Source organism: Bos mutus, chromosome 8, assembly GCF_027580195.1.
Source record: "Bos mutus isolate GX-2022 chromosome 8, NWIPB_WYAK_1.1, whole genome shotgun sequence".
Classification (NCBI taxonomy): Eukaryota; Metazoa; Chordata; class Mammalia; order Artiodactyla; family Bovidae; genus Bos; species Bos mutus.
Window position 1 is genome coordinate 39,986,871 of NC_091624.1, and position 24,618 is coordinate 40,011,488.

The 24,618-nt window shown below is 37.6% G+C and overlaps 1 protein-coding gene across 1 annotated transcript in view; it reads left to right on the forward strand.

Moving 5' to 3' along the window:
- KCTD9 (potassium channel tetramerization domain containing 9) overlaps positions 1-24,618 on the forward strand; it is an 81,718-nt gene that overhangs the window by 14,250 nt on the left and 42,850 nt on the right. Inside the window, exons 3-6 of the mRNA XM_005902985.2 lie at positions 1,662-1,705; positions 12,354-12,450; positions 13,059-13,117; positions 13,324-13,452. Of these exons, the coding sequence (XP_005903047.1) occupies positions 1,662-1,705; positions 12,354-12,450; positions 13,059-13,117; positions 13,324-13,452 (329 nt within the window). The remainder of the gene's footprint in view (positions 1-1,661; positions 1,706-12,353; positions 12,451-13,058; positions 13,118-13,323; positions 13,453-24,618) is intronic.

The window sequence follows — 24,618 nt, forward strand, 5'->3', positions numbered from 1 at the left end:
ATGAGGAAACTAACATCTGAAAAGTAGAAGGACTTACCCAGGTCATATGGTTTAATAGTTGACTCTGATTAATGAGAGGAAAACACATTTTTATATTACCCTTAAAAAATTAACTGGCATGGTGAACAAGCAGAAAAGGTTATAAGCTTAAAAGATACAGATTTAAAAGTCCAAAGAAATTGGGAGAATTTCTTAGTTTTTAAGTATTTATCTCCCAGCTTTGGTTTCTTTGGATTATCACATTGTTGAATGATATATCAACCTTAATTTCTCCTGAGGAAACACACTCTGCTTCCAAGGAAAGTTCTGTGTTCCTGTGATGTGTTATTTAGAAATATAATTTATACTTCAGAATTAAAAATTTCTACAACATAGGTTATAATCGAAGGAGGTCATAACTGAAACCTTCTGAACTATAGAATACGTACTGTTTAGAACTCAAATTGAGTTCTGCCAGAGGGGAAGGAGGTTCGGATTAGGAGGTATAAACTTCCACACAAAATAGATAAGTCACAGGCATGTAATTTGTACCACAAAGAATACAGTCAGTAATACTGTAATAATTTTGTATGGGGACAGATGGTTATTTATTGTGGAGTAGCCATCAGATGGTAGACTTATTGTAGAGATCATTTCATATATTTCATTGTCAAATCACTGTATTGTACACTTGAAACTAACATAATATTATACATCAACTATACTTCAATTAAAAGCTTCAATTAAAAAGGATAAGAAATAGCATTTATGTATATTGTATCATATCTACCTGTTTAATAATTTGTGGTTCACAATATAAGCTCTGATAATTTATTTATACTAATGGTGAAGTGGGGCAGGGGAGGATAAACACTGATAATCCAGATGTTCGGATTATTTGTTTATATAGGTAAATATATTTAGGTATTTATTTTTATAGGTTATATTTAGGTAAATATAGTGTATTAGTGTTTATAGGTGTGTTACTTCCAACTATATTCTTCCAAGATATAATATGAAAATTTATTTTCATTACCAAAGCAAAGAACAGCTGATGATGTGGGAGAAAACCCTAATAATTTTTTTTAGGGTTACAGAAATAAAAGTGAAAAAAGAAGAGTTGGCTATAGTTTTAATCATATCCTTTGAGCATAACAGTATATTTTTCAATTGATGAGAAAGCTGAATTCACATAACTTGTATAGTGGGTTTGTTTTTATTTCCATTTCAAAAGTACTTTCATGTGCAGAATCTTCTTTGAATTTAAATCCAGAAACAGTTAAGTCAGAGGGTTAAGCACTTTGAATTTTATGAAAGTCACAGAGACCTACTTTGGTGAAAGCTTGCTAAATAAGTAAATCAAGTTAACTCATCAGTGATCTACCACAACAGTGGCTTTTGGTGTTTTTTTTTTTTAATACCCAAGGCAGATTTATCCCTTTAAATAAGTGTCTAGTGAACCTTATTTCATTCTCATCAGATCATAGAATTTAGAAGCAGGAAGAGGCTGAAGTAACCTGGGTTTAAACAGAAAGCATTAGAAACTTGGTCAACTTCTTTACATCATAGATAGCAAAACCTATCTTCTATAATATTCTCTATAATGTAGACCCTCTAGTCAACAGATAATTAATGTGATTTCTGGATTTTGATGGTGGCTTTTTAAATTTTGATTTCCCCAGGGATGATGATGTTTTGTTTGTGTGTGAAGGAGAACCATTTATTGGTAAGTGACTCCCTTAAAAGCCAATTTTGTCTGCCAAAATAGAGATGAAATTTCAAATATTTTACCTGGCTTTACTAAGCCAAACATTAAAAAGTATCTTGTGGCAGTATTCAGCTCTTCATAGCTCTTTGGATTCTGCATTGGGGTTGGGGGAATGTGAAAGTAAATTTCTAACTTAAATTAGATGATCATATTTTAGTATGGATACTTCATCTTTTATGTGTTTTTAAAATGCTCTAGATGTGCACATATCCATTAATTATGCCACAATAAGGTAGTTTTGATTTTAGAACTCTGTTTTCTTGAAATTTTCTCTGATAGTAGTTACCAAGTCTCTCTCTTGTGTTACATATTTTTAAGCATGTATAGGTTGCAGAGGGCTTCCCTGGTGGCTCAGTGGTAAAGAATCCACTTGACAGTACAGGAGACATGGGTTCGATGCCTGGGTCGGGAAGATCCCCTGGAGAAGGAAATGGCAACCCACTCCACTGTTCTTTCCTGGGAAATCCCACTGACAGAGGAGCATGGTTGGCTACTGTCTTGGAGTTAGAATTAGACATGACTGAGCAACTAAACAACAGATTGCTTGCAAAAGTAATGTTTGACAATCATTCACAACAGAAAAATCAGTCAAAGATGCCAGTATCAACCACACACACTCATACACATATATACATACTACCCTTTAATTTTGAAGAAAGCAGGTACAGTGTATATCTCAAAAGAAAGAGCCTGAGGCTTAAATAAGGTAAATATTCTTTAATGAGTATCTGACATAGTTTCAGACAATCACACTATGAATATTTAAGTATTTTTTAAGCCTTCTCAATATTTGTGTTTATTGAGTGGAGGTAGTTCTTAGGATCATCATATGGCAACTTAGAAGTAAGTGCATATTCTCTGTCTTTGCCTTAAGGCTGTGAACAAAAAATTTTTCTCATCTTTTTTTACCTGTTAACCTAACAGAGTGGCAGGTAGTAGTCACTTGATTGAGTCATTGCATACAAATAAACAATAAAAAGTGATTTAGTGTTTTTGTTTCATCATTCCGAGCTTTTAGAGTTAAAAATATTGGGTATGTTTTCATCCTCTGCATTTATTGATACCTAGATTATTTTACTTTTGACCAGTGGAAATCCCTTGAAGTTTTCCTCTTATACAAACCTGTTAGTCTTTTACAGATTCCTTACTGTCTGGAATAGCAAAATGTTCATCTGATACTTCTCTTGTCCTAAACCCAGATCAGTTTTTTATTATTGGAAACCTTCATATCTTTTAGTGGAAAATGTCATTTCAAGACACAATCTGGGTACTAGGGAGGCTCATTGCTCCTGAGTTCATCATCGTTACTAGGTTTTTTGGTGAACAAAATTTGAAATACATAGCTAGTGGATAAGATTCATATGTAATAAATGTTATATTATAGAAAGCTTTATATCATATATAACATAGATAAAACACCTCAAGAAAGTGACTCAGTTGTGTCTGACTCTTTGCGACCCCATGGACTGTCCTTGGAATTCTGCAGGCAAGAATACTGCAGTGGGTAGCCATTCCCTTCTCCAGAGGATCTTCCCAACCCAGGGATTGAACCCAGGTCTCCCACATTCCAGGTGGATTCTTTATCAGCTGAGCCACCAGGAAAGCATGGGTTCATGCTTTGGTTTATAATTAGGATTATAAGATTTTGTTTTGCATCGAGAATATATTTTGCAAACTTTTACACTGATACCAAAGCCAGGCAAAGACACTACAAGAAAATTGCAAATATCCTGTATGAATACTGACATTAAAATCCTGAGCAAAATATGAGCAAACCAAAGAAGTATATTGAAAGGGTTATACTCTATGACCAAGTGGGATTTATTCCTGGAATTTGAGAATGGGCCAACAGACAAAAAGGAATCAATCTGATATGTCACCTTAGTAGAATGAAGGAAAACCCCCAAAATATCTCCACTGATGCAATGAAAGATTTTTGACAAAATTCACATCTTTTCACAATAAAAACACTTAGTAAGTTTCCTTCTATTTCTAGTTTGTTATGATAAAGGCCATATATGAAAAACCCACAGCTACCAACATACACAGTGGTGAAAGACAAAGTTTTTCCACTAGAATTAGGAACAATGCCCACTTTTGCAACTTCAGATTGATATTATATTAGAGGTTCTAGCCAAATCAAACGGGCAAGAAGTAAAATTATTTCTATTCTCAGATAACATGATCTTGTATTTAGATAAACCCTAAACACACATGAAGTTAGAGCTAATAAATGAATTCAGCAAACTTCCAAGAGTCAAAATCAACACACAAAAATCAGTTGTATTTCTATATACTAGCAATGAACAATCCAAAAATATATACTTAAACAGTTCAATTTACAATAGCATAAAAATAAAATGCTTAGGAATGAATGTAACCCCTATCAAAATCTAAATAATGATGAAGCTTTGAAACTAGGGAGTGGTGGTGGTTGTACAACATTGTGAATGCACTAAATGCCACCTAATGGTACACTTAAAATGCTTAATCATGTTTCGTCTGGGCAATATTCCAACTTGTGTCTTTTTCTTGTTTCCTCCCAGCATTTTACTTTTAGAATATTTCAGTAAACATCCATATACTCATCACCTAGATTCTACTCATTAGCAGTTTACTATTCTTCATTATTCTTTGTTGCATAATGATCCATGTTTCTACCAGTCCATTTTATTTTTTGATGCATTTCAAAGAGATTGTCATTATCAATACACTTCACCCCTGAACATTTCAGCTACATATGATCAACTAGAGCTCAATATGTTTTACATATTTTTGAGTTAAACTTGCATAAAATGCATAAATTTTAAGTGTATCTTACTGAGTGTTGACAAATGTACCCATCTGTGTAACCCAAACCCCTATCAAGATAAGAATGTTACAATCATCCTAGAAATTTGCCTCAGGCTCTTTCTTAGTCCCACCCTACCCCACCAGAGACAACTACTAATTTTGTCCCTACCATACAATAATTTCCCCTATTATATAAACCTTCATATAGTTAGAATCACAGAACATGTATTCTTTTGTATGAGGCTTCTGTCATTCAATATGATGTCTTAAGAACTGATTCTCTTTTCAATTCAGTTCAGTAGCTCAGTCCTGTCCGACTCTTTGCGACCCCATGGACTGCAGCATGCCAGGCTTCCCTATCCATCACCAACTCCCGGAGCCTACTCAAACTCATGGCCATTGCATCGGTGATGCCATCTAACCATCTCATCCTCTGTCGTCCCCTTCTCCCGCCTTTATCTTTTCCAGCATCAGGGTCTTTTCCAGTGAGTCAGTTCTTCAGATCAGGTGGCCAAAGTATTGGAGTTTCAGCTTCAGCATCAATCCTTCCAATGAATATACAGGACTGATTTCCTTTAGGATTGACTGGTTGGATCTCCTTGCAGTCCAAGGGACTCTAAAGGGTCTTCTCCAACACCACAGTTCAAAAGCATCAATTCTTTTGTGCTCAGCTTTGGTTATAGTCCAACTCATATCCATACATGAATACTGGAAAAACCGTAGCTTTGACTAGATGGACCTTTGTTGGCAAAGTAATATCTTTGCTTTGAATATGCTATCTAGGCTGGTCATAGCTTTTCTTCCAAGGAGCAGGTGTCTTTTAATTTCATGGCTGCAATCACCATCTGCAGTGATTTTGGAGCCCCCCAAAATAGCCACTGTTTCCACTTTTCTCCATCTGTTTGCCATGAAGTGATGGGACCGCATACCATGATCTTCGTTTTCTGAATGTTGAGCTTTAAGCCAACTTTTTCACTCTCCTCTTTCACTTTCATCAAGAGGCTCTTTAGTTCTTCTTCACTTTCTGCCATAAGGGTGGTGTCATCTGCATATCTGAGGTTATTGATATTTCTCCCGGCAATCTTGATTCCAGCTTGTGCTTCATCCAGCCTTGCATTTCACATGATGTACTCTACATATAAGTTAAATAAGCAGGGTAACAATATATAGCCTTGACGTACTCCTTTCCTGATTTGGAACCAGTGTGTTGTTTCATGTCCAGTTTTAACTGTTGCCTCTTGACGTGCATACAGATTTCTCAGGAGGCATGTCAGGAGGTCTGGTATTCCCATCTCTTGAACAGTTTCCACAGTTTATTGTGATCCACACAGTCAAAGGCTTTGGCATAGTCAGTAAAGCAGAAGTAGGTGTTTTTCTGGAACTCTCTTGCTTTTTCAATGACTCAACAGATGTTGGCAGTTTGATCTCTGGTTCCTCTGCCTTTTCTAAATCTAGCTTGAACATCTGGAAGTTTTCAATTCACATACTGTTGAAGCCTGGCTTGGAGAATTTTGAGCATTACTTTTCTAGTGCGTGAGATTAGTGCAGTTGTGCGGTAGTTTGAACATTCTTTGGCATTGCCTTTCTTTGGGATTGGAATGAAAACTGACCGTTTTCAGTCCTGTGGCCACTGCTGAGTTTTCCAAATTTGCTGGCATATTGAGTGCAGCACTTTCACAGCATCATGTTTCAGGATTTGAAATAGCTTAAACTGGAATTCTATCATCTCCACTAGCTTTGTTCATAGTGATGCTTCCTAAGGCCCACTTGACTTCGCACTCCAGGATGTCTGGCTCTAGGTGAGTAATCACACCATCATGGTTATCTGGGTCATGAAGATCTTTTTGTATAGTTCTTCTGTGTATTTTTGCCACCTCTTCTTAATATCTTCTGCTTCTGTTAGGTTCATACCATTTCTGTCCTTTATTGTGCCCATCTTTGCATGAAATGTTCCCTTGGTATCTCTAATTTTCTTGAAGAGGTCTCTAGTTTTTCCCATCCTATTGTTTTCCTCTATTTCTTTGCATTTGTCACTGAGGAAGGCTTTCTTGTCTCTCCTTGCTATTCTTTGGAACTCTGCATTCAGATGGGTACGTCCTTCCTTTTCTCCTTTGCCTTTTGCTTCGCTTCTCTTCTCAGCTATTTGTAAGGCCTCATCAAAGAAAAACAACACCCAATTGTAGATGTGACAGGTGTTGGAAATAAAGTCTGATGCTGTAAAGAGCAATATTGCATAGAAACCTGGAATGTTAGGTCAGTGAATCAAGGCAAATTGGAAGTGATCAAACAGGAGATGGCAAGAGTGAACATCGACATTTTGGGAATCAGTGAACTAAAATGGACTGGAATGGGTGAATTTAACTCAGGTGACCATTTTATCTACCACTATGGGCAAGAATCCCTTAGAAGAAATGGAGTAGCCATCATAGTCAACAAGAGAGTCTGAAATGCAGTACTTGGTTGCAGTCTCAAAAGCAACAGAATGATCTCTGTTCGTTTCCAAGGCAAACCATTCAATATCACGGTAATCCAGGACTATGCCCCAACCAGTAATGCTGAAGAAGCTGAAGTTGAACAGTTCTATGAAGACCTACAAGAACTTCTAGAACCAATACCCAAGAAAGATGTCCTCTTCATTATAGGGGACTGGAATGCAAAAGTAGAAAATCAAGAGCTACCTGAAATAATAGGTAAATTTGGCCTTGGATTACAAAACGAAGCAGGTCAAAGGCAAACAGAGTTTTGCCACGAGAATGCCCTACTCATAGCAAACACCCTCTTCCAAACAACACAAAAGAAGACTCTACACATGGACATCAGCAGATGGTTAGTACCAAAGTCAGATTGATTATATTCTTTGCAGCAAAGATGGGGAAGCTGTATGCAGTCAGCAAAAATAAGACCAGGAGCTTACTGTGGCTCAGATTATGAATTCCTTATTGTCAAACTCAGACTTAGATTGAAGAAAATAGGGGAAACCACTAGACCATTCAAGTATGATCTAAATCAAATCCCTTAAGGTTATACAGTGGAAGTGACAAATAGATGCACGGGATTAGATTTGTTAGAGTGCCTGAAGAACTATGGATGGAGTCTCATGACATTGTACAGGAGGCAGTGATCAAGACCATCCCCAAGATTCTCTTTTAGACCTCCAGTTTTTTAATTCAGGCCTAAGAGAATGCTCCCAGTCCTATTACAAAAAAAAAAAAAAAATCAAATCTATATGTGCTGAAATTGAGTATAGAATTGTAAGGTTTTTGTTTAACATTTTCTTTTATCTGTGTCTCCTTTCTTGCATATCAGTAATCCTGGTTTCCAGGGACACACATAATGTCAAGAAATTACTGTTTTCCTTCATCTTACACAAAATACACATAAAAGTTTCACTAACAATCCCAATACTTTGTATATGATTACGAAGACAATATGACTACTAAAGACAGTTAAGGATTTTTAATATGCCTATTCCTTTATTTAAAAGTGTATCCATTGTCAAATATGCTGTATACATAGACATACACACACACACCATTGTATACTGTACTCTTTCCCTTAAAACCATCACTTATTTTTTCTCCTCCAGTCCTTAAATTGATGTCTCAAGAGGCCGTCTGAAATTTATTTTCCAGTAGATTCTTTATAAAGAACTTGTGAAAACTGTGTTCTCTTGACATCTTGCATGTGGCCTCTATACCTGAAAATCAGTTTGGCTAGTCATAAAATCATATGTCAGATGATTTCATGACAAAATTGCCACTTTAATGGTATATTTTTTATTGTATATCAGTTATACCTCAATTGTTTAAAAAATCTTTAGGTTGTTTTTTTTTTTTTTTAAACTTTATTTTTAAACTTTACATAATTGTATTAGTTTTGCCAAATATCAAAATGAATCCACCACAGGTATACATGTGTTCCCCATCCTGAACCCTCCTCCCTCCTCCCTCCCCATACCATCCCTCTGGGTCGTCCCAGTGCACCAGCCCCAAGCATCCAGTATCGTGTATCGAACCTGGACTGGCAACTCGTTTCTTACATGATATTTTACATGTTTCAATGTCATTCTCCCAAATCTTCCCACCCTCTCCCTCTCCCACAGAGTCCATAAGACTGTTCTATACATCAGTGTCTCTTCTGTTTAGGTTGTGATTTTTCTTTAAATACCTTAAATATGTTACTCCGTTTTTTTCTAGCATAGAGTACTTGTGTTGAAAAAAAGCTGATTTCTTGTAACTGACTATTTTTCCTAGATCCCCCGAAGGGTGATTCTCTTTCTTTAAAATACAGTAACTTCAATAGTCTATTTCTAGATGTTCTGAATTGTTCTGGGTTGATTTTCTCAGATATGTGGTGGGCCCTTTCAATACGTAGTTTCACTTTTTTTAATTTCAGAAAAGTTTTCTTGAACTTTGTGTTTGTTTTGTCACCATGATTTGATTTTCTCCGATCAGGATATCTATTGTATATTATTCGATCTTTTATACTTGTGTTCAGTTGATGTATTTAAAATCTTTTTAAATTATTGTTATTTTTTTAAATTGATGATTGCTTTACATTATTGGTTTCATTTCTGCCATACATCAACATGAATTAGCCATAGGTATACAGATGTCCCCTCTCTCTTAAGCTCCCTCCCTCTAACCCTCTAGGTTGTTACAGAGCCCGGTTTGAGTTCCCTGAGTCCTACAGCAAATTTCCATTGGCTATCTATTTTACATATGGTAGTTTGTATGCTTCCATGCTGTTCTCTCCATTTATCTCACCCTCTCCTTCCTCTCCCTGGCCCTTGTCCGTATGTCTGTTCTCTGTGTGTCTCCATTGCTGCCCTGCGAATAGGTTAATGAGTACCATCTTTCTAGATTCCATATATATGCATTAATATGTGATATTTGTTTTTGACTTACTTCACACTATATAATAGGCTGTAGTTGCATTCATCTCACAAGAATTGACTCAAATGCATTCCTTTTTATGACTGAGTAGTATTCCATTACATATATGGACCACAGCTTTTTTATCCATTCATCTGTAGATGGACATCTGGGTTGCTTCCATGTCCTAGCTATTGTAAATAATGCTGCAGTGAATATTGGGATGCATGTCTTTTTCAGGTTTGGTTTCCTCAGGGTGTATGCCTAGAAATGATATTACTGGGTCATATGGTGGTTTTATTCCTGGTTTTCTAAGGAATCTCCATAATGTCTTCCATAGAGGCTGTATCAATTTACATTCCCACTATCAGTGCAAGAGGGTTCCCCTTTTCCCATACTTTCTCCAGCACTTGTTGTTTGTGGATTTTTTGATGATGGCCATTCTGACTAGTGAGGTGATACTCACTGTAGTTTTGACTTGTATTTCACTAATAAGGAGAGGTGTTGAGCATCTTTTCATGTGTTTATTAGCTATCTGTATGTGGTCTTTAGAGAAATGTCTGTTTAGGTCTTTTGTCCACTTTTTGACTGGTTTGTTTGTTTTTCTGGTATGAGTTGTTTGTATATTTTGGAAATTAATCCTCTGTTGGTTGTTTCATTTGCTATTATTTTCTCCCATTCTGTGGTTTATCTTTTCACCTTGTTTATACTTTTCTTTGCTGTGCAAAAGCTTTTAAGTTTAATTAGGTCCCATTTGTTTATTTTTGTTCTTATTTCCATTATTCTTGGAGGTGGGTCATAGAGGATCTTGTTATGATTTATGTCATATAGTATTCTGCCTATGTTCTCATCTAAGAGTTTGATAGTCTGTGGTCTTACATTTAGGTTTTTACTCCATTTTGAGTCTATCTTTGAATATGGTGTGAGAAAGTGTTCAAATTTCATTCTTTTACACATAGTTGTCCAGTTCTCCCAGCACTGCTTATTCAAGAGACTATCTTTTCCCCATTGTATATTCTTGCCTCCTTTGTCAAAGATAAGGTGCCCATAGGTGTGTGGGTTTATCTCTGGGCTTTCGATCTTGTTCCATTGGTCTGTACTCTGTGCCAGTACCATGCTGTCTTGATGACTGTATGTTTGTATTATAGTCTGAAATCAGGTAAGTTGATTCCTCCAGCTCCATTCTTCTTTCTCAAGATTGCTTTGACTGCTTGGGGTCTTCCATGTTTCCATACGAATTGTGAAATTTTTTTGTTCTAATTCTGTGGAAAGTGCCATTGGTAATTTGATGGGGGTTGCATTCTATCTATATATTACATTTGATAGTATAGTCATTTTCACAGTATTGATTCTTCCAGCCCAGGAGCATGGAATATCTCTCCATCTGTTTGTGTTGTCTGTGATTTCTTTCATTAGTGTCTTGTAGTTTTTTGTACACAGCTCTTTTGCCTCCGTAGGTAAGTTGAAATCTATTAAATACTTTTCATCTCTTCCTTCATTTCTTTTTGATTTTTAAAGCTTTCCCCTTTCATCTTTTCTCTCCCTTCAGGCATTATCTGTGGTGTTCTTTCACTCCTGTGTTTCTTGTAATCTTCATTTCTGAAATGATTTTTCTTTTTACTTCTAATTCTGAGTTCTCTTGTCCCATTTCTTCATTTTTGGTTCTGGTTTATATTGTTTACCTCTTTTAGTATATTTTAAATATTATAGTTTACCTATTTTGTGGGTATTTCTGCCATATCTTTATTATCTATAGGGATGTAGTCTTCCTTTTTAAAAATAATTTTTTAATTTTGTATGGGAGTTTCTGTTCCTCATTTTTTACATGAAATTCATTTTCCTTTACTGGAGAAGGACTGGCTGACTTAGGAAAGTTTTCCTAATTTCATGGCTTTAGGTTTGCCTTTTCTGTTTATTGTGAAGTATTGAAAAAATATGGGGACTACCTTATGTATTCTGGTTCTGGTGGACCTTGTTGACTTTTATTATCTTTTTTTTAAATTTATTTTTAATTAAAGGATAATTGCTTTTAGAATATTGGTTTCATTTCTGCCATACATCAACATGAATTAGCCATAGGTATATATATGTGCCCTCCCTCTTGAAACTCCCTCCCACCCCGACCCTTTCACACCCCTCTAGGTTGTTACAGAGCCTAGGTTTGGGTTCCCTGAGTCATGCAGCAAATTTCCCTTGGCTGTCTGTTCTATGTATGGCAGTGTGTGTGTTTCCATGCTGCTGTCGCCATTTGTCTTACCCTCTCCTTCCTCCCCTCTGCCTGTGTCCATAAGTCTGTTCTCTGTGTCTGCATCTCCATTGCTGCCCTGCGAATAGGTTCATCAGTACCATCTTTCTAGATTCCATATATGTGTGTTAATATGTGATATTTGTTTTTCTCTTTCTGACCTACTTCACTCTGTGTAATAGACTCTAGGTTCACCTACCTCATTAGAACTGACTTCGATGTGTTCCTTTTCCCAACAATTTACCCTCAGTGTGGGGCTTTTTTCCTAGGTGGGAGTTTTGAGAGTTCATTTTCCGCCCCTTCAGATCTTACTGCACACTACCTGAATCACCTGCAGTTAAGAGTGGGCAGACCCCTCCACTTCCGGGTGGTTGTTCTCAAGTAGATTTGCTGAGTTTTGCAGTGAGTCTTTATGGATTACTTTGGAATTCTTAGAATCACTACATACCCTGCTGCTGCCATCAAAGAAGCTGATGCCATAGCTGCTCTCCTAGCTGTCAGTACTGGTGGTATACCTTATACTTAGTTTTGTTTTTGATGCTGTCTATGGGTACAGGGCTTGCTGTCCTAGTAGCTCTGCCATGCTTTTATCTGTGTTTTTAGTTTAAAAAATTATGGTATTGGCATCTTCCCCAAATCACCAAATTAATGATTCCCCGAATTAATGTTTATTTTTTCTACCTGTCATCTCTAGATCCTCAGACAGATTCTAAACTACCTGAAGGGCTGTCAGGATCTCACACAGACTGGCTCACATTAAATGTTGGAGGGCGGTACTTTACCACCACACGGTAGGTGCAACATGCGTGTGTGTGTCAACGTGATGCTATATGCTGTCTGTTCTTTCCTTCAGATTACTGATTTCCTTAGAAGATATTCCAGTGCGGCTTAAATATACTGTGTGATTTGAAACCAATTTTTAGAAAGTTTTTTTTTTTTTGAGAGTAGAAAAATGGCTCATAAGTCATTCCAGAGAAGGCACAAAAAGCATGAATTTAGCATTTTTAGAATGTGTTTTTAAAATATTGAGCAATATACTTGTAACACAAGTAAGAAAATTAACAACACTGAAATTTTAAGACACAACTGCTTTTGCTAAAGGGATAAAAACAGCCTACTTTAGAGCATGAAAATTGTGATATAGTTGTATGCTAGAGGGATAGATTAGCATTGAAATTAAAGTCAACTAAATCGATGTTTAAATCAAAGGAAGTGCCAGATTAGAAGGGATTTTGATAAATGGCAACTTACTGCACATTTTTGTCTCCCAGCATCACTCCTCCCAGGTTATAGCATGCATCTTTTTGAGAGAGCAGCTGAGATCAAGTATACTCTTGACTTAAATATGTTTGTTTATAAAGACAAATGGAGAAATCCATTTTTTTCCCTGAATTCTTAGGAGCACTTTAGTGAATAAAGAACCCGACAGTATGCTGGCCCACATGTTTAAGGACAAAGGTGAGTGCAGTCCATAATTTTCCCATTTTGTGTCTGTAGCTGTATTGACTTTATAAACTACTGTCCTTTTGTACTTTTTAATGGTATTGGTAATAATCTGTACACGAGTAAAAACATACTGTTATGCTACACAGTTTTCTTCCTATAAATTTCTGACTTTATTTTTTGCTTATGGGGGGGCTATCTTCATTTTGTTGGCCTCACAGGTGTCTGGGGAAATAAACAAGATCATAGAGGAGCTTTCTTAATTGACCGAAGTCCTGAGTACTTTGAACCCATTTTGAACTACTTGCGTCATGGACAGCTCATTGTCAATGATGGGATTAATTTATTGGGTGAGTTTGCAATGTAATTCCTTATATTTTTGTAAGTTTAGGATTTATACTTTTTTTTTTAAACTAGCTTAGTGTAATGTATTTTCATCAAGTAAAATTATCTTTTTCACTTTTAATACTAAATGCTTTTACGTGTATACGAGTATATATAGTTACAGAGGTATAGCCACAGACCCATGAATTCCAATTTTGGATTCTAAATAGACTTAGAATTTATCAGTAAGCACTCTATTGTATTATTCTTTTAAAATTTTTATTTACTTTTTAAGTTTTTCTTTATTTGTTTTTGGCTGCACTGGGTCTTCGTCGCTTTGTGCAGGCTTTCTCTGGTTGCGGTGAGCAGGGGCTACCCTTTGTTGCAGTGTGTGGGCTTCTCGCTGTGATGGCTTCTCTTTCGTGGAGCACAGGTTCTAGGAGCACTGGCTTCAGTAGCTGTGGCACTTGGGTTTAGTTGCTTCATGGCACACTAAAGTCTTATTGGACCAGGGATCAAACCCGTGTCCCCTGCATTGGCAGACAGATTACCCATGTTGCCACCATGGAAGTCCTTGTTCTTTTTAAAATTGCATTATAAGTGTGACTTGGATTCGGTTATGGACCTTTCCATTATATTGAGAAGTGAGGTCAAGAGAGGAAATTGTACTTTGGAATCATAGGACTGGATTAGAATGTTGATTCTACAACTTACTACAAGATTAACCTGGGGACAGTCTGAGTCTCCTTTGAAAACTGTTAAAAATATTCTCACCTCAGGACTTCCTTGGTGGTCCAGTGGTGAAGACTTTTTCTTCCAGTGCAGCGGCTGTGGGTTCAGTTCCTGGTCAGGGAATTAAGAATGCTGCACTGCGTGGGTGGGACAAAAGACTTTAAAAAAAACACTCACCCCTGACTGTATAGTGAGATTTCTGTTAATGTTCATGATGACAGTGAACATGAGAATCCTTATAAAGTAGTTCACAGGCCTCATCCAAGTGACAGAAGCCAGTGTATCCTGTGGAGTGGTGGGAAGGTGGTGATCTTACGGCAGTTTGTTGTCAGGGAGATGTGTGGACTTAATGTTCCAGAGCTGTGATTTTTAAAGAAAAACTGAAAATCTAACATGTTACATAAAATCTTCTGACTTTTAAAATGCTTCTCCGCAAACACATCAGAATCAGCCTGGGGGATGTGAGCTTACAATCCCGATGTTGTTGAATGGCATAGGAGTTAAACATGTGGACGGGAGTCAGGCAGTTGTCGTTCAGTCACTTAGTTGTGTCTGACTCTGCGGCCCCGTGGACTGCAGCATGCCAGGCTTCTCTGTGCTTCACTATCTCCCACAGTTTGCTCAAACTCATGTCCTTTAAGTCGATGCCATCCAACCATCTAATTCTCTGTCGCCTCTTTTGCCTCCTGCCCTCAATCTTTCCCAGCATTGGGGTCTTTTCCAACAAGCAGACCCATTGCATCAAGTGGCCAAAGTATTGAAGCTTCAGCATCAGTCCTTTTTGAATATTCAGGGTTGATTTCCTTTAGGATTGACTGGTTTGATCTCCTTGCTGTCCAAGGGACTCTCAAGAGTCTTCTCCAACACCACAGTTTGAAAACATCAATTCTTTGGCGCTCAGCATTCTTTATGGTTCACCTCTCACATCCGTACATGACTACTGGAAAAACCATAGCTTTGACTATACAGACTTCTGTCAGCAAAGAGATGTCTTTGCTTTTTAATATGCTGTCTAGGTTTGTCATAACTTTTCTTCCAAGGAGCAAGTGTCTTTTAATTTCATGGCTGCAGTTACCATCCACAGTGATTTTTGGAGCCCAGGAAATAAAATCTGTTTGTATGAAATGGTGGGACTGGATGTCATGATCTTAGCTTTTTGAATGTTAAATTTAAAGCCAGCTTCTATACTCTCCTCTTTCACCCTCTTCAAGAGGCTAGTTAGTTCCTCTTTGCTTTCTGCCATTAGTATGGTATCTGAGGTTGTTGATATTTCTACTGGCAATCTTGATTCTAGCTTGTGATCATCTGGCTTGACATTTTTCATGATGTACTCTGCATAGAATAAACAGAATGACAATATACAACCTTGACGTATTCCTTTCCCAGTTTTCAACCAGTCTGTTGTTTCATGTCAGGTTCTAACTTGCTTCTTGACCTGCATACAGGTTTCTCAGGAGGCAGGTAAGGTGGTCTGGTATTCCCATCTCTAAGAATTTTCCACAGTTTGTTGTGATCCACATAGTCAAAGGCATTAGTATATTCAGTGAAGCCGATGTTTTTCTGGAATGCCATTGCTTTCTCTATGATCCATCAAATGTTGGTAATGCAATGTCTGGCAATTCCTCTGCCTTTTCTAAACCCAGCTTGTACATCTGGAATTTCTGTACATGTACTGCTGAAGCCTAGCTTGAAGGATTTTGAGCAAAACCTTACTAGCATGTGAAAGGAGTACAATTGTCCAATAGTTGGAACATTCTTTGGCACTGCCTTTCTTTGGGGTTGGAATGGAAACTGACCTTTTCCAGTCCTGTGGCCATTGCTGAGTTTTTCAGATTTATTGGCATAGTGTGTGCGGCACTTTTACAACATCATATTTTAGAATTTGAAATAGCTCAGCTGGAATTCCATCACCTGCACTAGCTTTGTTTGTAGTAATGCTTCCTAAGGCCCACTTGACTTTACGCTTAAGAATGTCTGGCTGTAGGTGAGTGACCACACCATCGTGCTTATCTGGGTCATTAAGACCTTTTTTGTATAGTTGCTCTGTGTATTCTTGTCACTTCTTCTTAATCTCTTCTGCTTCTGTTAGGTTCATACCGTTTCTGTCCTTTATTTTGCCCATCCTTGCATTAAGTGTTCACTTAGTATCTCCAGTTTTCTTGAAGAGATCTCAAGTCTTTCCCATTCTATTGTTTTCCTCTATTTATTTGCATTGTTCTCTTAAGAAGGGCTTTGTTTTCTCTCCTTGCTGTTCTCTGGAACTCTGCATTCAGCTGGGTATATCGTTCCCCTTCTCCTTTGCCTCTTGCTTCTCTTCTTTACTCAGCTATTTGTAAATCCTCCTCAGACAATCACTTTGCCTTCTTGCATTTCTTTTTCTTTGCGATGGTTTTGGTCACCTCTTCCTGTACAAACCTCCATCCATAGTCCTTCAAGCATTCTGTCTACCAGATCTAATTTCTTGAATCTATTTGTCACCTTCACTGTATAATCATAAGGGACTTGATTTAGGTCATACCTGAGTGGCCTATTGGTTTTCCCTAGTTTCTTCATATAAGTCTGAATTTTGCAATAAGGAGCTCATGATGTGAGCCACAGTCAGCCCCAGGTCTTGTTTTTGCTGATGAATAGAGCTTCTCTATCTCTGGCTGCAAAGAATGTAATCAGTCTGATTTCGTTATTGACCATCTGGTGATGTCCATGTGTAAAGTCATCTCTTGTGTTGCTGGAAAAGGGTGTTTTGCTGTGACCAGTGTGTACTCTTGACAAAACTCTGTTAATCTTTTCCCTGCTTCATTTTTACTCCAAGGCCAAATTTGCCTGTTAACTCCAGGTATCTCTTGACTTCCTACGTTTACATTCTAATTCCCTATGATGAAAAGGACATCTTTTTTGGTGTTAGTTTTAGAATTCTTGTAGGTCTTCATAGAACCCGTGAACTTCAGCTTCTTTGGCATCAGTACTTGGGGCATAGACTTGGATTATTGTGATGTTGAATGGTTTGCCTTGGAAACCAGTTGAGATCTTTCTTTCATTTTTGAGATTGCACGTAATTACTGCATTTTGGACTCTTTGTTGACTATGAGGGCTAATCCATTTCTTCTAAGGGATTCTTCCCCTCAGTCGTAGATGTGATGTTCATCTGAATTAAATTCTCCCATTCCAGTCCATTTTATTTCACAGACTTCTCTGATATATCAATGTTCACTCTTACCTTCTCCTTGATCACCTCTAATTTACCTTGATTCATGGACCTAACATTCTAAGTTCTTAGCAGTATTGTTCTTTATAACGTTGGACTTTACTTTCACATCAGACACATCCACAACTGAGCATCGTTTTTGCTTTGGCCTAGCTGCTTCACTCTTTCTGGAGCTATTGGTAATTAATTGCCCTCTGCTCTTACCCAGTAGCATATAGGACACCTTCTGACCTGGGGGGCTCATCTTCGGGTGTTTTATCTTTTTGGCTTTTCCTACTGTTTATGAGGCTCTTGCAGCAAGACTTGCAGGGGTTTGCCCTCCCTCCTGCAGTGGACTGCATTTTGTCAGAATTCTCCACTGTGACCCATCCATCTTGGATGGCCCTGCACAGCATGGCTCATAGGTCCATCGAGTTATGTAAGCCCATTCACCATGGTAAGACTGTAATCCACAAAGGGGCACAAACTCTATAATGAAATACGAAACACTCAATAACTTGCATTGTTGTCATATTAAATTTACATTGCCTACCCAAAGCCAGTGTTCTTTGACAACCTGGAGGGATAGGGTAGGGAGAGAGCTGCGAGGGGGATTCAGGATGAAGAGACCAGTGTATACCTGTGGCTGATTCATACTGATGTATGGCAAAAACCATCAAAATATTTGTAATTATCCTCTAATTAGAATAAATTAATGAAAAGATGATATGGCTTGACCCTTTCATCTAGCTCCACAATGACTCATACTCCTTGTTCCTCTTTCATTCTTCACCTTCTGCCAGTGATTGCTCTAAGCTTCTAGCCTATGTTTCATTTCAGCCATTCTGCTGCAATAATTACTATAAAAATAAACAGTGAGCTGTGCTTATACAAATCCTTATCTTCTCACCACCTGTATCCCTCTGCCGCTTTTCACTTTAATCGGCACCCTCTCCTCCTGAGAACGTTTAAGCTTCAGCTTTATATGCCAATGGGCTGTCTTATGTTTCCCACTTTCATTTTCCCCTGTCTCGTTTCATATCCTATCTGCCTAGGAAGTGACATTGGAAGTGTAAATATTTCCGTGCTCCCTCAGACCTCAGCAAGGCAGGCTGTTCCCAAGCTGGGCCTGTTTTCCCTTTTTCATGTTTCCCAGCCACTGTTTTAGTTATTCAGTTGTTCAGCAAACACAGAGTTCTCTAGTGGCTTCATTTGGCTTCACATTGGCGCAAGCGATCATTTGGATTGGCCAAAAAGTTCATTTGAGTTTCCATGAGCATATGGAAATCCTGAACGAACTTTTTGGCCAACCCAGTACTTGCTTTAAAATGATCTCTAGTTAACATATTTGTCTTTCTCCTACTTTTATTTCTTGCTTTTCTAATTTGTATATTAGTATTTTTTTACCTTCATGATTTCCCCTTGTTCCCTACCTTTAATGACCTTCATTTTTTCAATAAATCCTCCTTCTGTACTTGTATTTGTCTTGAAAATCCTCTCCCTGACTTAAATCCTCTTTTCTCTGCCTCCTTGCTAAATCTCACCTCAATCCAGTTATTTTTTTTAGCCTGAGAACTTTTCTGGCATTTTAGTGTTTATTTAAGATGAGTTTTCCAAACCCTAATTTAATAAAATAATTAGCGATCTCAGATGTCAAAAACTATGTAATTTAAAGATAATCAAGGGGTGGTCATTTATTGAGGGCCAACCATGTGCCAAGCATTTGACCAGAGAATGTATAGATGATCTCTTTCAGTAATTCTGACAACTCTGTGAGGAAGGTGATAGTATCCCCATGTCACAAATGTAGAAACTTTAGAAAGAGATTCAGTAGCTTCTCTAAGACAAAGCACAGAACTGGAATCTTTTTATAATTTATTTTTAGCTGTACAGGGTCTTCATTGCTGCATGGGCTACTCTGTAGTTGCTGTCTGCGGGCTTCTCATTGCGGTGGCTTCTCATTACAGATCACAGGCTGTAGAGCATGCAGGCTTTAGTAGTAGCTCATGCAGCACATGAGCTCTCAGAAGTTGTGGCTCCCGGGCTCTAGAGGACAAGTTCAGTCCTTGTGCCACATAGTCCTAGCTGCTCCGTGGGATATAGGATCTTCCTAGACCGGTATCAAACCTGTGTCTCCTCCATTGGCAGGTGGATTCCTTACACCTGTGCCACGAGGGAAGCCCCCTAGCTGGGATTTAAATTCAGGTCATGTTGTGCTAAAAGAAAAAGCACTAAATATTTCTTCCTGTTCTCAGCTGTCCAATGTTGTGTTTATAAGACTTTTCTGGATGTTTTTGAGATTTAGTTCTGAACCTCAAATTTAAAAAAAAACAAGTCCTTACCACCTTCCCTAGGAAGTTCTGATTTACTCAGAAAATCATAGCCCACTGAGAGCAAGGCTGTCTGGCACCCTCTTCTGGTGGTTCTCTACCTGGGGAAGAGTGGCGAGTGGCTGGCCCTTCATGAGGACTAAGGAGATGAAGCCTGCCTGGTGTGGATGAAAACTGTTCCGTCAGAGTGGCACTGTGCGAACAATCATGTGACCTGTGTTTTGGAATACTGAGGGTAGAGCTCATTATTTCTACAAAGATCATTTGTTGTTGTTCAGTTGCTAAATTGTGTCCAACTTTTTGCGACTCCATGGACAAAGATTATAACCTTCTAAAATAACTGTTTGGTTTTCCTATATCTACATATAGTTACCCTTATTACCTTTGAACTGTATGAAGGGGAGGGATTACATCTCCTATTTCTATGTGATTTTTGCGTCTTTAGTAGTTTTTTAACATGTAAACTCAGAAAACTGAATGGCTGAGGTCTTCACTTGAAGGAGAATTGATTTCCAAATTTATTCCCACCTAATCTAACGAAGATGTTTATTGACAGATGTGAGAAAGTATATATACCAAGCCACATAGAGGAGGTACAGATTTTTTTTTTCAAAGAAAAGTAAGTGATAGATAAGATCTGTTTTGTCATGTAGAAATCATTTGTTAAAATTTATATTATTGAAGTGTAGTTGATTTACAATGTTGTGTAAATTTCTACTGCACAGCACAGTGATTCAGTTATACCTACATAGACATTCTTTTTCATATTCTTTTCTGTTATGGTTTATCACAGAATACTGACCATACTTCCCTGTGCTAGACAGTAGGACCTTGTTTATCCATTCCGTATGTGATGGTCTGCATCTCCTAATCCCAAACACTGAATCCTTCTCTACACATTCTCTTTTTCCCCCTTGGCAAACCACGAGTGTGTTCTCTATGTCAGTGAATCTGTATTTTGGTTTTTGTAGATAAGTTCATTTGTGTCATATTTTAGATTCCAAATATAAGTGATATCATATGATGTTTGTCTTTTCTCTGTCTGACTTAATTTCACTTAGTATGACAATCTCTAGGTTCATCTATGTTGCTGCAAATGGCTTTATTTCATGCTTTTTTATGGCCGAGTAGTATTCCATTGTATATGTGTACCACATCTTGATCCATTCATCTGTTGAAGGCCATTTAAGTTGTTTCTATGTCTTGTCTATTTTTGAAAAATTTTTTATATTGAAAAATATTTGATTAACAGTGTTGTGCTAGTTTTGGGTATACAGCAAAGTGATTCAGTTTATATTTACATCTATCTTTTTCAAATTGTTTTCCCATTTAGGAAGACATTTAGGAAAACAATTGTTATCCCATCATAGGATATTGAGCAGAGTTCCCTGTGTCATGTAGTAGGTCCCCACTGGTAATCTGGTTTAAACATAGCAGTGTATACATGTAAATCCCAAACTTCCAGTCTGTCAGTCTCCCTGTCCCTCCCACTGGCAACCATAAGTTTGTTCCCTAAGTCTGGTAGTCTGCCTCCACCTTGTAAGTAGTTAATTTGTATCATTTTTTTAGATTCTACCTGTAAGTGATTTCCTATGACATTTGCCTTTCTCTGTGCTTCACTCCAGTATGATAATCTCCAGGTCCATCCGTGTTGCTGCCAGTGGCATTATTTCATTGTTTTTAATGGCTGAGTAATATTCTACTGCATGTATGTACACATTTTCTCTTTTTTTTGTTATTTATTTTTTAGTTGGCGTAGAGTTGCTTTACACTGCTGTGTCAGTTTCTACTGTACAGTAAAATGAATTAGTCATACATATATCCTTTCTTTTTTTAGGATTTCCTTCCCACTTAGGTCACCACAGAGGTCCCAGTGCTATACAGTAGGTTCTCATTAGTTTTCTATTTTACACGTAGTAGTGTATGTATGTCAATCCCAACCCACTCCCAATTCAGTCCACCTCTCTTTTTTCCCCTTGTTATCCATATGTTTGTTTTCTACATCAGTGTCTCTATTTCTGGTTTGCACAAAAGACCACCTATACCATTTTTCTGGACTCTACATACATGTGTTAACAGATGTATTTGTGTTTCTCTGACTTCAGTCTAAATGATAGTCTGCAGGTTCATCCACATCCCTGCAAATGACACAGTTTAGTTCCTTTTTATGGCTGAGTAATGTCCATTGTATATATGTACCACATCTTTATCCATTCATGTTTTGTTGTCATTTAGGTTGGTTTAATGTCTTGGCTATTATAAATAGTGCTGCCATGAACGTAGGGGTGTATATGTTTCTTTCAATTATACTGTTGTCTGGATGTATGCTAGGAGAGTGGGATTGCCAGATCATATGGTAATTCTGTTTTTAGTGTTTTGAGGAATATCTGTATTGTTTTCCATAGTGGCTGTACCAATTTGCATTCCTACCAACAGTGTACAAGGATTCCTTCTTCTCCATACCCTCTCCTGCATTTGGTATTTGAAGTACTTTAATGATGGTCTTTCTGAGCAGTGTGAGATGATACCTCATTGTAGTTTTGCTTGCATTTTTCTAATACTTAGTCATGTTGAGCATCTTTTCATGTGTCTGTTGACAGTCTGTATTTCTTCTTTGGAGAAATGTCTGTTTGGATCTTTGGCCCATTTTTTGATTGGGTTGTTTATTTTTTTTGTTATTGACTTATGTGAGCTGTTTGTACATTTTGGAAAGTAAGCCCTTGTTTGTTGCCTCATTTGCAAATATTTTCTCTTGCTTGATAGGTTGTCTCTTTGCTTATGGCTTCCTTTGCTGTGCAGTGCTTATGTTTGATTAGGTCCCACTTGTTTATTTTTGCTTTTATTTCTATTGGTCCTGGGAGACTGACTTAAGAAAACATTGGTCCAATTCATGTCAGAAAACGTTTTATGTTCCCTCCTAGGAATTTTTATGGTGTCATGTCTTATGTTTAAGTCTTTAAGCCATTTTGAGTTTATTATTGTATATGCTGTGAAGGGTGTGTTCTAACTTAATGATTTACATGCTGATGTCCAACTTTCACAGCACCGGTTACTCAGGAGTCTCTCTTCTCCCTTGTATATTCTTGCCATCTTTGTTGAAGATTAATTGACTGGAGGTGTGTTGGTTTATTTCTGAGCTCTTTTTTCTGTTCATTGGTCTATATGTCTGTTTTTGTGCTAATACCATGCTGTTTTGATTATTGTAGCTTTGAGTATTATCCGAAGCCTGGCAGTTAAGCCTGCTGCATTTTTTTTTTTTTCCTTCAGTATTCCTTTGGCAGTTCTGGGTCTTTTTATGGTTCCATATAAATTTTAGGACTTTTTTTTTTTTCTAGTTCTGTGAAAAGTCTCATGGGTAATTTGATAGGGATCACACCAACCAGTGCATCCTAAAGGAGATCAGTCCTGGGTGTTCATTGGAAGGACTGATGTTGAAGCTGAAACTCCAGTACTTTGGCCACCTGATGCGAAGAGCTGACTCATTTGAAAAGACCCTGATGCTGGGAAAGACTGAGGGCAGGAGGAGAAGGGGACAACAGAGGATAAGATGGTTGGATGGTATCACTGACTCAATGGACATGGGTTTGAGTAAACTCCAGGAGTTGGTGATGGACAGAGAGGTCTGACGTGCTGCAGTTCATGGGGTCACAAAGAGTTGGACACAACTAAGCAACTGAACTGAACTGAAAAATAAATCTGTGGATTACTTGGGCAGTTTGGCCATTTTAATAATATTAATTCTTGCAGTCCATGAGATTTTGATATCTTGGTGATCTTTGAATCACCATCAGTTTCATATATGAATGATGAAATAAGTCTTTTACCTCCTGTTCATATTTATTCTTAAGTATTTTGTTTTAGGCATTTTAAAAGGGATTTTTTTTTACATTCACTTTTTGTGTAAAGATGTGCAACCAATTTCTGTATGTTAATTTTGTATCCTGCTACCTTGCTGAATTCATTTTATCAGTTCTAGTAGCTTTTCTGTGGAATCTTTAGGGTTTTTATATAGTATCAGGACTTCCCCAGTGACTCAGCAGTAAAGAATCCACCTGCAGTGCAGGAGCTGCGGGAAACGTGGGTTTGATCCCTGGGTGGCGAAGATCTAGAGGAGACGGCTACCCACTCTAGTATTCTTGCCTAGGAAGTCCCATGGACATAGAAGCCTGGCAAGCTACAGTCCTTCGGGTCGCAAAGAGACAAACAGGATTGAAGTGTCTTACCACGCAGGCACATATGTTGTGTCATTTCATCTAAATATAATTACAGTTTTACCTCTTCCTTTCCAATTTGGATACCTTTTATTTTCTTTTTCTTTTGTTTGCTGTGACTGGGACTTCCTATGCTATGTTGAATAGAAGTGGTAAGAATTGGCAACCTTGATTTATTCCAGATTTTAGTGGAAGGGCTTTTACCTTTTTATACTTGAGTATTATACTGACTATTTATAACTATAGTCATAAATAGCATTTATTATGTTGATATATGTTCCCTGTATACTCAGTTTGGTGAGAGGTTTTTTTTTTTTTTTGTGAATGGGTGTTGAATTTTACCAAATGTGTTTTCTGCATCTATTGACATGACCGTGTAGTTTTGTCTTTCTTTTTTTGATGTAGTGTGTCACACTGATTGATTTGCATATGTTGAGCCATTCTTGTGACCCTGGGATGAATCCAAGTTGGTCATAGAGTATGATCTTATTACTATGTTTTTGGATTTGGTTTGCTTATATTTCAGTGAGATATTTTATCAAATATATTGGCCTATAATTTTCTGGTAGTGTCTTTTTTCTGGTTTTGGTATTTGGGTGATGGTGGCTTCACAGAATCTCTTTGAGAGTGTTTCCTCCTCTTCAGTCTCTAGGATGAGTTTAAGAAGGATCAGTATAAGGTCTCCTTTGATGTTTGGTCAGTTTTGACAACGAAACCATCTGGTCCTGGACCTCTGTG